At 46.7% G+C, this 14,749-nt stretch overlaps 1 protein-coding gene across 2 annotated transcripts in view; it reads left to right on the plus strand.

Moving 5' to 3' along the window:
- septin15 (septin 15) overlaps positions 1-12,342 on the plus strand; it is a 58,454-nt gene extending 46,112 nt beyond the window's left edge. For both annotated transcript variants that reach the window (XM_015965315.3, XM_054733453.2), the window contains exons 9-13: positions 3,589-3,640; positions 4,772-4,897; positions 5,030-5,165; positions 5,402-5,547; positions 11,735-12,342. In XM_015965315.3, coding sequence (XP_015820801.1) covers positions 3,589-3,640; positions 4,772-4,897; positions 5,030-5,165; positions 5,402-5,547; positions 11,735-11,774 — 500 coding nt within the window. In that variant the 3' untranslated portion in view covers positions 11,775-12,342. The remainder of the gene's footprint in view (positions 1-3,588; positions 3,641-4,771; positions 4,898-5,029; positions 5,166-5,401; positions 5,548-11,734) is intronic.
- The last annotated feature ends 2,407 nt before the right edge of the window (positions 12,343-14,749 follow it).

A 14,749-nucleotide genomic window follows, 5' to 3' on the forward strand; every position in this document is an offset into this window, starting at 1 on the left:
GGGGTGGCCGGGCTCAGCCTTAGGGATAGGGCGAGGAGCTCAGACATTCGGGAAAAACTCGGAATAGAGCCGCAGCTCCTCCATATCAAGAGGAGTCAGTTGAGGTGGTTTGGGCATCTTGTTAGGATGCCTCCTGGACGCCTCCCCAGGGAAGTGTTTCAGGCATGTCCTGCCGGCTGGAGGCCCCCTGGTCGACCTAGGAACGCCTTGGGGTCCTGCAGGAGGAGCTGGTGGAGGTGGCCGAGGAGAGGACGGTCTGTAACTCCCTAGTTGGGGTGCTGCCCCCTGCGACCCGACCCGAATAGGCGGTAGAAGACGAGATTCCCTGTGATGTTAATGTATAGAAGGTGAAGGTGAATAGAAGAAAGTGTTCATGTTCAGCGTGCGTGTAGAACTCAGTGATCAGTCGTATTTCAGAAGGAACAAGCACCACACGGTTCCCCTGTGAACGAGACCTTTAAGGTACCATGCAGCTTGGGTCATAAATATCCACTCATTCCTTCAGATTTTAATGTTAAACGTTTAAAAAACATCCAGCACAAACAGTTCTGCATGGTTCATATAAACAGCTGAGTGCACTCTTCTTCACTAAACATCATCACAGCCTAAATTAACCATCGGGAAGTAAAACCACTCAAAACACCTGATTTCCTGCAACGAGTTCCTGACTCTTAACTGTATTGTAAACAAGCTTGGGGGTCTGTTAGTGGGAATCAGGTGTTTTCTGTCCTTTAATAGTTAAACTTCTCAGTTACAACATGTATCTTAGTTGTTGTTGTTTTTTTCCTGTGACCCTTGACCCCCCATAGCTCGTCTGGCCTTACTGAAGCTTGCTCGCCCTGACGCTCATGCACAGATCCTCCTTTTATCGCTCCCATCCAACCCCCCCGACCTAACATGAGCTTTCACACGTGCAGGTTATGGTGTTGATCCGGGCCAAATCTGGGCCGAGTCTGAGCCGTAACAAACCCAGCTGCTCCAGACCCAGATTTAGCCCCCCCCCCCACCCCACCCCTACCCGCTGGACACAGACTGTAACTCAAATGCCGTACCCCTCCCCTCCGTCAGAGCTCCCTCCTCTAGAAGAGACAGGAGGTCAGTGGCTGGTTTTGGAGGCCAGGGGCCGGGATCGCTTAAGTTTCATCAATGGTAAGGAGTCCTCATCCACTGCACTGGTGGAGACGGCCGGCTGAAGGCGGTTGGGAGCTGATCAGTGAGCAGCAACAGGAGGCTTGGAGATCCACCACAGACAACCTGAGCAGATTCGTTTTCCAGAATCCCATCTGACCTCTTAACCCTGTCCTCGTTGTCCCAGTGAGAACTCACAACCATTTAACCCAACCTCCAGAGCAGTTTGATGTTTGACCCAGAATGCTGTTTGTTCTGTGTAGCATCTGTGGGTCCAGTAGTGATGGGCTGTGATCAGACGGGGGGGGTTCAGAAACACAAAACTCGTGGTTCTCGTGAGTCCGATTCTACTCATTTAAAGTAACTGTGTGTAGTTTTGATCGTTAATTCCTGGAAATATCCATCAAAATGTTGTTGACAATGAATGAAATGATGCCCGGCTGTTGAAAAACATTGGCGGCTTCTTAACATATGACCGCAGAAATCTGGCCAAAAATACATGGGAGCGGGTCTAAGTTCAGTTAAGTTCAAGTGTATTTATATATCGCCAAATCACAACAAGAGTCGTCTCAAGGACCTTCACACAGTAAACATTTCAGTACAGGTCAGTTCAATAAAGCCGGGCGTACACTGTGCGACTTTTTCACCTTTTTGAGACGATTTTCCAGTCGTGCGAGAATCCACGACATCGGGGCGAGTTTTGCGCCGAGCGGTCGTGTAGTGTACAGGGGGTTACGAGAGGCGATTAACACCACGTGACCAGCTACCGATCAGCAATCGTGAGCTCGCACGGACTTCTGGCGTGTTTAATATTTCGCTCGTCCCTCGTGAGGATATCGCACTGTTGAAGCGGCGCTGCGAGCAGCTGCGACCCAAAATGTATCAGAACCGCTCACGGCGCATGCGCAGTCCTGCATCAACGCCGCTCCCCGCTATTTCCCTAATTAACACACGCTGTTCGTTTTAATTTCTACACGTTTAAAGATTGTCAAGAAAGCGTGTTTGTCGTGTTCATGTCAAATTAAACTGATCACAAAACTCAGATTTACTTTCTTTATTTCATTTTCCTCATCCAACCCCCACAAATCCCTGTGTGTCCTCCTGCAGCACTCCCGAAGGACAACAGGCAAATCACGTGTTGAGTAAAAACTGCTATTTTTAGCATATTTTTAGGGCCGACGTGTTGCTACCAGACGTACAGCGTGAGCAGTCAGGTCGCATCCGAGGACTGGGTCGTACAGTGTGAGCACGTGACTCGTGAGATCTGCTCTGCGAGGAAGTCGTACAGTTTGAGCTGAAGCTGAGTGCTACGAGTGAAAAAGTGGCACAGTGTCCGCCCGGCTTAAGCCAGTCAGTAAAAAGTTTCCTGTATAAGGAACCCTGCAGGTTGCATCGAGTCACTGACTAGTGTCTTTATAGCAATTCTCATACTAAGCAAGCATGTAGCGACAGTGAAGTCTCTGGGCGACGCCATTTTAGGCGTCATGTTTCCTTCTACGGGAGCCCTTCAGGACAAAATGCATTTACTAATCTGTAACAATGATTACAGAACTTTCACCACCCATAAACATTGTTTTACACGTGCACTCATTGCCACTGACGAAAGGGAGTTTTATGTTGTTGTTATTTTTGCTGAAGTTTGCACTTCCCAGGGCTTTTTGACCCTAATGGGCATCCGTTGGTTAGGTCTTGCTCCAACACAAATATAAACGTTAAATGACCCGCACTTGTAAAGCAGAGTAAGGACTCCAAAGCGCTTTACAGTGTATCATTCATCCATTCACACACACACACACACACATTCACAGCAGGCAAGGTGGATTAAGTGTCTTGCCCAAGGACACAACAGTGGAGTTCTCTGTCCGGAGCCGGGATCGAACCTGCAACCTTCCGATTACTGGACAACCCACTCAACCTGTTGTGCTACTGCTGCCCCTGCAGCTTGCTTGCTACAATTTAGGTATATACTGCCCCCTATTGGCAGGAAAAATACACACTGTCACTTTAAACTGACTTCCATATAAAATGCATTCTAATACACCTTTAAAGTCAGATTGTGAGACTTTTAGTCCAATTCACCAGAAAAGCAGCAAAAGTCTGAAGCTCAGAATCACAAAGAAAATGTCAGAGTGACGCCGGTTTGTCTGATCACGACCTGAAATCTCTTCCTTCTGTTTTCTGACACAGCAGCTGATCTCAAACCTCACCTGTTCTTTTGCTTATGAAACACCTGAAGTGAGCCCCTCCCTGTATTGTTGATGAATGAATGAATGTTACATGTTTAAACACACGAGTAGTGTTGATGTTTTTCGTGTAGTTAACTCAAGCCACAGTCCGTAAATAACATGAGTGTTGCTCTCACCCTGCTGACATTACTGCAGTGATTTCTGCCTCAAAGTAAAGATCGTTTTTAATGTTTGCTTCTCATTGGCTCTTTTTCTTCCTTTTCCTGTGTTTCAGTGGAAAACGGGGAACACTGCGACTTCACGGTGCTGCGCAACATGTTGATCCGGTAAAAAAAACTAGCATTCAGTGTTTAACACCTTAAAGGGGCATTATGGAAGTTTGACAGCCAAAACACGTATAGAAATAATAAATGTCTTCTTCATACATTCTCCTGCAATGCCCTGGTCCTGTTGGATGAGCCCTGGCATTTTTACTGTGATTTCCTGTTTTTCTGTAAAATCACAGAAAAAGAGAGATGCTCGGGTCGAGCAGGCTGCTTCATGCGCGTTCACGCTCAGGCATCGCCCGTAGCATTTGCTATCCGTAGCTTTAGCAGCAGAGAGAGAGGCAGTGCCACTTTGTCGCTGTTCCTAACGCCTAGTGACAAAGCTAGCTACATTTCTGAGGACCCTTAGCTACTTTCTGTACAACTTTCTTCTAGATATTTCCTGCTAATTAGCAACAAAATAGACATTTTCACTCCGAACCGTTCTTTGGTTTGACGTTGTTTCAGCTGTCATCAAGGATATAAATGTTACAGATACAAAAGACGTCACTGGTGATTTAGCTCACCTAGTAAGACGTCTGACTCTCATGCAGAGGACCTGGGTTTGATTCTGGATGTGAAGATAGTTTATTTAGAGTTTCTTTTTTACATTAATGATTTATTCTTTTACAGTAAGATGTCCAAATTTTTATTTGAGACTCGCCGAACGGCATTGAATTCACAGATAAAAAAAGATGTGGGTTCAACTTTCATTTTGGAACAATTTTTAAAGCAAGGGAAGGGAATGATCTGAGCATGCAGGAGGACTGACCCATCATAAACCTTTGTCGGCTGTGCTGAAGAGAAAGCTACAGAACCACATTATTTAATTAATTAGCTGCGTGTTCTCCTGTCCTCTGTCCTCCGAGCCACACACACACACACACAGACACACACACACGGGACTGTCTCAGCTGTTATTTTCATTAAGGAGTGTGCACGTACAGCATGCGCGCCTCGTGCACGAGCCTACTATTGAAGCTGCCGTTTTGGCCTGAGGGGGCGATCACGAGCATAAAAATTCAAAAGTCCGTAAAGTCCCTTTAAAGTTCAATGGATTTATCAGCCTTGATGCTAAATTGTTCTGTGTTCCGTAGCTTTTAGAACAATTTTCTGTTTTTGTAAGACTTTCTTTCTCGTCGCCTTCAATAGAACCCACATGCAGGATCTCAAGGACGTCACCAACAACGTCCATTATGAGAATTACCGCAGTAAGAAACTAGCAGCTGTCACCTGTAACGGAGTGGACACCTCAAAGACCAAGGGACAGCTCACAAAGTAGGACTTGGAGATCAGAATCAAGCTTTTTATTTAAAAAACTGTTTATTCAGCCAGTTTAAAACATCTGAGTTCCAGATCAGTTCCTTTAGGCTGAAAATCTAAGCCCCGCCTCCTTTCTGTGACCTACAGGAGTCCTCTGGCTCAGATGGAGGAGGAGCGCAGGGAGCATGTGATGAAGATGAAGAAGATGGAGGCAGAGATGGAGCAGGTGTTTGAGATGAAGGTGAAAGAGAAGAAGCAGAAGCTGAAGGATTCAGAGGCGGAGGTAAATCTTAACTCAGATGCAGGTGAAACCAGAGTTTACCCACAAGGCAGGTTGGGTGACTTAAAAAACTTCCACTTTGGCTTTTTTGTCTTCATGATCCAAAAATTCTGTTTGTGTTCTTATTTTTATTGTTTTTAAAGTCTCGCTGTAAAACAACTCATGAATCCACACAGACATTCATCTGTTTGCATATTTGGAACATTCACTTTGATTTAGTTTTTGTTTTTATCCAAAAGCTTGAAAGACGCCACGAACAAATGAAGAAAAACTTGGAGGCGCAGTACAAGGAGCTGGAGGAGAAAAGACGAGTGTTTGAGGAGGAGAAGGTCAACTGGGAGGCTCAGCAAAGAATCCTGGAGCAGCAGAAACTCGACGCCTCCAAGTCCGTAACACTCACTCACACACACACACACACACACACACTCACACACACACACACACACACACACACACTCACACTCACACACACACACACACACACACACTACTGCAGCTTTGTATCGTTTACTTTTTATTAGAGATGTCCCGATCAGGTTTTTTTGCCTCCGAGTTCGAGTCATTTGATTTTGAGAATGTGCCGATACCGAGTCCCGATCCGATTCTTTTGATACATAAAAAAAGGAAGAAACAGTTCCAGAATGTTCCTTATTTTTTCATTTAATTACGTTTTATTTTAATTTTTAACAACAGATCACTTCTGTGAGGTGGCGTGAACAACCAAGTAATAAATAACATAAATTCTTCACTTTTGGACTTTATTGCAAATATAAAAAGTCTAATATAAAAACAGATAGCCCTTCAACTTAAAATACCTGGCAGGGGTCTATTTTGCCTCGGCCCCCAAAATGCTTAGATACGCCCCTGGGCATGGGAGGAGTTTAGAAGATGATCTGAAATGTATCAACTATATAAATACTACATGCTGATAGGTTATTGCTTCATACAAGTACACACGTGTAGTTGGATCAATCTACCTACATTTTATTTTGTTAAGAACTTTGTTTTGTTTTCTTGGTTTTTATTTTCCTGTCTTCCTGTCCCGTCTGTCTCTGATCTTCCTGTCCCGTCTGTCTCTGATCTTCCTGTCCCGTCTGTCTCTGATCTTCCTGTCCCGTCTGTCTCTGACCTTCCTGTCCCGTCTGTCTCTAACCTTCCTGTCCTGTCTGTCTCTGACCTTCCTGTCCCGTCTGTCTCTGATCTTCCTGTCCTGTCTGTCTCTGATCTTCCTGTCCCGTCTGTCTCTGACCTTCCTGTCCCGTCTGTCTCTGACCTTCCTGTCCCGTCTGTCTCTAACCTTCCTGTCCTGTCTGTCTCTGACCTTCCTGTCCCGTCTGTCTCTGATCTTCCTGTCCCGTCTGTCTCTAACCTTCCTGTCCTGTCTGTCTCTGATCTTCCTGTCCCGTCTGTCTCTGACCTTCCTGTCCCGTCTGTCTCTAACCTTCCTGTCCTGTCTGTCTCTGATCTTCCTGTCCCGTCTGTCTCTGACCTTCCTGTCCCGTCTGTCTCTGACCTTCCTGTCCCGTCTGTCTCTAACCTTCCTGTCCTGTCTGTCTCTGACCTTCCTGTCCCGTCTGTCTCTGATCTTCCTGTCCCGTCTGTCTCTAACCTTCCTGTCCTGTCTGTCTCTGATCTTCCTGTCCCGTCTGTCTCTGACCTTCCTGTCCCGTCTGTCTCTGACCTTCCTGTCCCGTCTGTCTCTGATCTTCCTGTCCTGTCTGTCTCTGATCTTCCTGTCCCGTCTGTCTCTGATCTTCCTGTCCTGTCTGTCTCTGATCTTCCTGTCCCGTCTGTCTCTGATCTTCCTGTCCCGTCTGTCTCTGATCTTCCTGTCCCGTCTGTCTCTGATCTTCCTGTCCCGTCTGTCTCTAACCTTCCTGTCCTGTCTGTCTCTGATCTTCCTGTCCCGTCTGTCTCTAACCTTCCTGTCCTGTCTGTCTCTGATCTTCCTGTCCCGTCTGTCTCTAACCTTCCTGTCCCGTCTGTCTCTGATCTTCCTGTCCCGTCTGTCTCTAACCTTCCTGTCCTGTCTGTCTCTGATCTTCCTGTCCCGTCTGTCTCTAACCTTCCTGTCCCGTCTGTCTCTGATCTTCCTGTCCCGTCTGTCTCTGATCTTCCTGTCCTGTCTGTCTCTGATCTTCCTGTCCTGTCTGTCTCTGATCTTCCTGTCCTGTCTGTCTCTGATCTTCCTGTCCCGTCTGTCTTTGACCTTCCTGTCCTGTCTGTCTCTGATCTTCCTGTCCCATCTGTCTCTAACCTTCCTGTCCTGTCTGTCTCTGATCTTCCTGTCCCGTCTGTCTCTAACCTTCCTGTCCTGTCTGTCTCTGATCTTCCTGTCCCGTCTGTCTCTGACCTTCCTGTCCTGTCTGTCTCTAACCTTCCTGTCCTGTCTGTCTCTGATCTTCCTGTCCCGTCTGTCTCTGATCTTCCTGTCCCGTCTGTCTCTGATCTTCCTGTCCTGTCTGTCTCTGATCTTCCTGTCCCGTCTGTCTCTAACCTTCCTGTCCTGTTTGTCTCTGACCTTCCTGTCCCATCTGTCTCTAACCTTCCTGTCCTGTCTGTCTCTGATCTTCCTGTCCCGTCTGTCTCTGATCTTCCTGTCCCGTCTGTCTCTGATCTTCCTGTCCTGTCTGTCTCTGATCTTCCTGTCCCGTCTGTCTCTGATCTTCCTGTCCCGTCTGTCTCTGATCTTCCTGTCCTGTCTGTCTCTGACCTTCCTGTCCCATCTGTCTCTAACCTTCCTGTCCTGTCTGTCTCTGATCTTCCTGTCCCGTCTGTCTCTGATCTTCCTGTCCCGTCTGTCTCTGATCTTCCTGTCCTGTCTGTCTCTGATCTTCCTGTCCCGTCTGTCTCTAACCTTCCTGTCCTGTTTGTCTCTGACCTTCCTGTCCCATCTGTCTCTAACCTTCCTGTCCCATCTGTCTCTGATCTTCCTGTCCTGTCTGTCTCTGATCTTCCTGTCCCGTCTGTCTCTGACCTTCCTGTCCTGTCTGTCTCTAACCTTCCTGTCCTGTCTGTCTCTGATCTTCCTGTCCCGTCTGTCTCTGACCTTCCTGTCCTGTCTGTCTCTAACCTTCCTGTCCTGTCTGTCTCTGATCTTCCTGTCCCGTCTGTCTCTAACCTTCCTGTCCTGTCTGTCTCTGATCTTCCTGTCCCGTCTGTCTCTGATCTTCCTGTCCCGTCTGTCTCTGATCTTCCTGTCCTGTCTGTCTCTGATCTTCCTGTCCTGTCTGTCTCTGATCTTCCTGTCCTGTCTGTCTCTGATCTTCCTGTCCCGTCTGTCTCTGACCTTCCTGTCCCGTCTGTCTCTGATCTTCCTGTCCCGTCTGTCTCTAACCTTCCTGTCCTGTTTGTCTCTGACCTTCCTGTCCTGTCTGTCTCTGATCTTCCTGTCCCGTCTGTCTCTGACCTTCCTGTCCCGTCTGTCTCTGATCTTCCTGTCCCATCTGTCTCTAACCTTCCTGTCCCGTCTGTCTCTAACCTTCCTGTCCTGTCTGTCTCTGATCTTCCTGTCCCATCTGTCTCTGACCTTCCTGTCCTGTCTGTCTCTAACCTTCCTGTCCCGTCTGTCTCTGATCTTCCTGTCCCGTCTGTCTCTAACCTTCCTGTCCTGTCTGTCTCTGATCTTCCTGTCCCGTCTGTCTCTGATCTTCCTGTCCCGTCTGTCTCTGATCTTCCTGTCCCGTCTGTCTCTGATCTTCCTGTCCTGTCTGTCTCTGACCTTCCTGTCCTGTCTGTCTCTAACCTTCCTGTCCTGTCTGTCTCTGATCTTCCTGTCCCGTCTGTCTCTGACCTTCCTGTCCTGTCTGTCTCTAACCTTCCTGTCCTGTCTGTCTCTGATCTTCCTGTCCCGTCTGTCTCTAACCTTCCTGTCCTGTCTGTCTCTGATCTTCCTGTCCCGTCTGTCTCTGATCTTCCTGTCCCGTCTGTCTCTGATCTTCCTGTCCTGTCTGTCTCTGATCTTCCTGTCCTGTCTGTCTCTGATCTTCCTGTCCTGTCTGTCTCTGATCTTCCTGTCCCGTCTGTCTCTGACCTTCCTGTCCCGTCTGTCTCTGATCTTCCTGTCCCGTCTGTCTCTAACCTTCCTGTCCTGTTTGTCTCTGACCTTCCTGTCCCATCTGTCTCTAACCTTCCTGTCCCGTCTGTCTCTAACCTTCCTGTCCTGTCTGTCTCTGATCTTCCTGTCCCATCTGTCTCTGACCTTCCTGTCCTGTCTGTCTCTAACCTTCCTGTCCTGTCTGTCTCTGATCTTCCTGTCCCGTCTGTCTCTAACCTTCCTGTCCTGTCTGTCTCTGATCTTCCTGTCCCGTCTGTCTCTGATCTTCCTGTCCCGTCTGTCTCTGATCTTCCTGTCCCGTCTGTCTCTGATCTTCCTGTCCTGTCTGTCTCTAACCTTCCTGTCCTGTCTGTCTCTGATCTTCCTGTCCTGTCTGTCTCTGATCTTCCTGTCCCGTCTGTCTCTGATCTTCCTGTCCCGTCTGTCTCTAACCTTCCTGTCCCGTCTGTCTCTGATCTTCCTGTCCCGTCTGTCTCTGATCTTCCTGTCCTGTCTGTCTCTGATCTTCCTGTCCTGTCTGTCTCTGATCTTCCTGTCCCATCTGTCTCTAACCTTCCTGTCCTGTCTGTCTCTGATCTTCCTGTCCCGTCTGTCTCTAACCTTCCTGTCCCGTCTGTCTCTGACCTTCCTGTCCCGTCTGTCTCTGACCTTCCTGTCCCGTCTGTCTCTGATCTTCCTGTCCCGTCTGTCTCTGATCTTCCTGTCCCGTCTGTCTCTAACCTTCCTGTCCCGTCTGTCTCTGATCTTCCTGTCCTGTCTGTCTCTGATCTTCCTGTCCTGTCTGTCTCTGATCTTCCTGTCCCGTCTGTCTCTGACCTTCCTGTCCCGTCTGTCTCTGATCTTCCTGTCCTGTCTGTCTCTGATCTTCCTGTCCCGTCTGTCTCTGATCTTCCTGTCCCGTCTGTCTCTGATCTTCCTGTCCCGTCTGTCTCTGATCTTCCTGTCCCGTCTGTCTCTGATCTTCCTGTCCCGTCTGTCTCTGATCTTCCTGTCCCGTCTGTCTCTGATCTTCCTGTCCCGTCTGTCTCTGATCTTCCTGTCCCATCTGTCTCTGATCTTCCTGTCCCGTCTGTCTCTGATCTTCCTGTCCCATCTGTCTCTGATCTTCCTGTCCCGTCTGTCTCTGATCTTCCTGTCCCGTCTGTCTCTAACCTTCCTGTCCCGTCTGTCTCTGATCTTCCTGTCCCGTCTGTCTCTGATCTTCCTGTCCCGTCTGTCTCTGATCTTCCTGTCCTGTCTGTCTCTGACCTTCCTGTCCTGTCTGTCTCTGATCTTCCTGTCCCGTCTGTCTCTGATCTTCCTGTCCCGTCTGTCTCTGATCTTCCTGTCCCGTCTGTCTCTGACCTTCCTGTCCTGTCTGTCTCTGACCTTCCTGTCCCATCTGTCTCTGACCTTCCTGTCCCGTCTGTCTCTGACCTTCCTGTCCTGTCTGTCTCTGACCTTCCTGTCCCATCTGTCTCTGATCTTCCTGTCATGTCTGTCTCTGACCTTCCTGTCCCGTCTGTCTCTGATCTTCCTGTCCTGTCTGTCTCTGATCTTCCTGTCCCGTCTGTCTCTGATCTTCCTGTCCCGTCTGTCTCTGACCTTCCTGTCCCGTCTGTCTCTGATCTTCCTGTCCTGTCTGTCTCTGATCTTCCTGTCCCGTCTGTCTCTGACCTTCCTGTCCCATCTGTCTCTGATCTTCCTGTCCCGTCTGTCTCTGACCTTCCTGTCCCGTCTGTCTCTGATCTTCCTGTCCCGTCTGTCTCTGATCTTCCTGTCCTGTCTGTCTCTGATCTTCCTGCATCTCCCAGTCCTCCAGAAAAACTCCTGCCTGCTTCCTTCTTTTTCACCTCACAAGTAACTTTTTAACCAGCAGATCAAATTGATCTATTGACCGCAAAAAAAGCGGAGTGTGCGCTGCGCCAGTGACGGGCGCTGCAGCGCGAGTGCGTCCACACGTCGTGCTCAAACACAGACAGAACTTACCAGAGAGAAAATGAACCGACACGAACGACTGTGTGTTAATTATATATTTTTTGGTGACGCCACTTAGAAACTTGGAACATGTGACTGTGGCCGTGTGCAGAACGCAGCTGGAGTTGATGAATAATCAGCGGTCTGCCTGCTGCTCTGCTCTAAAGAATCCCCGCTACGCTGAGTCCATGTAAATAATATAATAAAGGTAGAAACTGGATCTCTGTGCTCCTTCTGGGTGTGTAAGTTAAGGGCATCAGGGGAGCCCGACAACCTGTAAGGAGAACCAAGTTGCTCTCCTGTAATTTGAACCCAGCATCCGAGTCCGGATCGGGGCTTGGATCGGGAAGTAAAGCCCGAGTCCCGATCGAGTCTGAAACCACGTGATCGGGGCCGATTTCAGATCATGTGATCGGATCGGGACATCCCTAGTTTTTATATTAAATTTGTTATTGATTACTGAGGATTAAGTAAGAAATCTTAAGTTTGATTGGTTAAGTGACTTAAATAAACGTTTTGATCAAATATGGCATCCTAACAGTCTGGCTTTTCCTGACAGGACGATGGAGAAGAACAAGAAGAAAGGGAAAATCTTTTAAACTGAGTGGAAATTTTCCTATTTCAGTTCCACACAAACCTCCTTTTCACATCTGAAGTTGCGTGGGCCTGCGAGCGCTCACCCGCTCTCACACACACCCACTCTCACACACCCACTCTCACACACACCCACTCTCACACACACCCGCTCTCACACACACCCACACACACACACACACACACACACACGGAGTCAAAAACAGACTCGTCTCTCTGCCGGGTATGATGCAGAGCTCTTTGTTTCGGTGGGGAATGCATGTGTTTGTGATATTCTATTTTCCTATATTTCCTGACAAAGAGGTGAAACTGTGTTCCTCTGAGCCAGCAGGACCCTTCAGAGCAGCTTCCGCGCATGCAGCCGTCCACAGAGCTGCAGATGCATCAGCTGATTCTTTATAGTTAAGGATTTATTTGGTGTGAAGACACTAAAAGACTTGGAGGGCTCCTGGAGTGCGGCTGCGGGATTCTAGACCCGGTCAGCAGAGCTGCAGACAGAACTTTAAATCATGTCCGTAAATAAAAATAAAAATAAAAAAACAACAATCTGAATTTTTAGTTTTCTGTGACGAACTCGCCATGTCAAATATTTTAATATGCATAATATTTCTCCTCTCTTTAAAAATGTATTTAGAGTTTGTCGCATTAAAAAGGGGTATTTTTAACATTTTATCTGTTTGATAAAGATATTTTTAAACCATAATAAGTCTTGAAATCTGTGTTGAAATTTATGGTAAACTTATAGTTTCATTTTTTCATCAACAACCACGCGTTTAAATATCTGGTGTCTGCTCTGATTTTTTATTATTTTAGTGTTGCGGCTCGTTTTTACAAAACAAGCCGAGACGAAGTCATGAGAGTCGGGCCCGGCCGGGTCTTTAGGTGGGATCTGTTGGAGGGGGAAGCTGTGGGCTTTTTATTATTATTATTTTAACCTCATAAGAATTTCTTAACCATTCAGAGGAATTAAAGGACTAATTCAGAGTTTCAGGAACCATCGGTTCAACCGTAATCAGCTGTTTTAAATCGTGATACTTGTGGTGAGTATTGTCATCAACCTAAACCCTGGCGTCCAAAAACAAACGTTAAAAATTCATCAAATTCTTAAAAATATGATTTGTGGAGCATTTTCTCCAATTTAACCCAAGTGTTTCCTTTTATTTTACAGTTTTATTTCAAAAACAGACTTCCCTCTGTTTATTTTTCAGAAATAACGCTTTCCTCGAGTGGGAATGTTTATTTTCATATAATAGTAATGATAATTTGTAGTTAAATCCTGAAATGAATCCACCTTTAGGTGAGTCGTTTTCCGTGAGCTTGTTGTCTCATAATAAACAAAAGATCAGCGTTAAACCGTGCGGATCCAGTTATAATCATGTGTACATACAGCTATGGTCTTGTTCTGTTTTTATATATAATTTGTTCTTTTTTTTATGTTTTTATGTCAGATACTCAAAAAGACTCCATAAAAACTTGCATTTATGCATAAATGACACGACCGCTTCTCAGGACCGCTCCATCAGTTCTCATCTAATGTTGGTAAAAATGTTTATCTGGTCTGAAGTTCAAAGGTTTTCAACCAGCTTGTAACCACTGACCCAAAACTGGTCAGTTTAGATGTATTTTTTGTAACATTTTCTTTTATATATAAATATTAAACAGTGTTTTTTGCTTCTTCTGTCTATTAACTGTACATGGTTAATAATAAAGTTATGCTTTAACGACGCCTGTGTAAGAGTGTTTACAGCAAATAAAGTCTGATGTAAAAAACAGCAGAGGAAAACAGACGTAATTATGAATAAATAAAAACTAGTTACATGTTTTTAAAAAAGAAATGAGCAATAAAAGGAAAAACAATGAAAAGCTCAGATGGGTGAGGTGGAGAAATGAAAGGAAGTGCTTTTGCAAAACAAGAGAAAATCCACGGAGTGGCACAGCGTTGCTGAAGCCGTCAATGCTGAGTTCTTCAGAGAGATCTGTGGCGGATATAAAGAGTGGTCTAATCGGGCTTCGATCCCCAGACTCCCGGGTGAAAGTCGTGCGCGCTAACCAGTCACCCAAGTACAAGTAGCCAGGGCGCATCATCAGTCGGGTCACAGTGACAGGACACACACTTTCACTGACACATGATGTGCTGTCTCAATCTGTCCCCCTGCTGATATTCAGCATTCCATATTCTGTGCTTCAGGCTGTGTGTGTGTGTGTGTGTGGGGGGGGGGGGGGGGGGGGTCTTGTTCTGTGTGAAAACGAAGCAGTACAAGTGATAATGCTGCAGGATTTCATGATTGTATCCTTCTCAGCAGCAGCACTGCAGGTGCTCTCCATGTCCAACAGGTGTGTAAGCCAGGTCCTTAGTCAACTTAAAGTTACGCACATTTTTCCGCTAAGTTTTCTTTCATAAATCCCAAAGTTTGCGTGGAAAGTTGCTTACGCAGCTTTCCGGCCCCGTTTTGTGCGTAAGCAAGCTTGATGAATGAGGCCCCTGCTGATTTACACCGGCCCTCCAGGACCAGGATTGAGAACCGCTGATTCACAGTTTTAAATAAGAGTCAAGGAAGCGCCTGACGCTCAACACCGGGAACAGTTTACACAGGCCAATAAAAACATGATGCTTTTCAGTGTTCTAAGAAAGGCTGAGTTCCTTTTGTCCTGGAGATGTGGAGCCACAGTCAGGCTGAAGTACATTTTAAACGTAAGAGGAGAATAATAAACCCAAACAACAAAAGCAGCATGTTGATCAGCAAGAGTTAAAAATAAAAGACCGAACATTTTCAAGATAAAGTTTTACTGTTTTTTTTTTCAGCAGCTTATAAAAGACAGTTTCATGCTTTCGTTATTATTGCAGCTCCATAGACCTTCACTTTGAGGCAGCCCAGCATCATTCGGGTTTCTGAAGTGAGGAGAGCAGATGAAGCACTTTGTGGTGTTTCAGGAGAAATGTTCATGTCGAGGATTTAAGGAGTGCTATTGAAAGCTTTTT

The sequence above is a fragment of the Nothobranchius furzeri genome, chromosome 4 (genome assembly GCF_043380555.1).
Source record: "Nothobranchius furzeri strain GRZ-AD chromosome 4, NfurGRZ-RIMD1, whole genome shotgun sequence".
Lineage (NCBI taxonomy): Eukaryota > Metazoa > Chordata > Actinopteri > Cyprinodontiformes > Nothobranchiidae > Nothobranchius > Nothobranchius furzeri.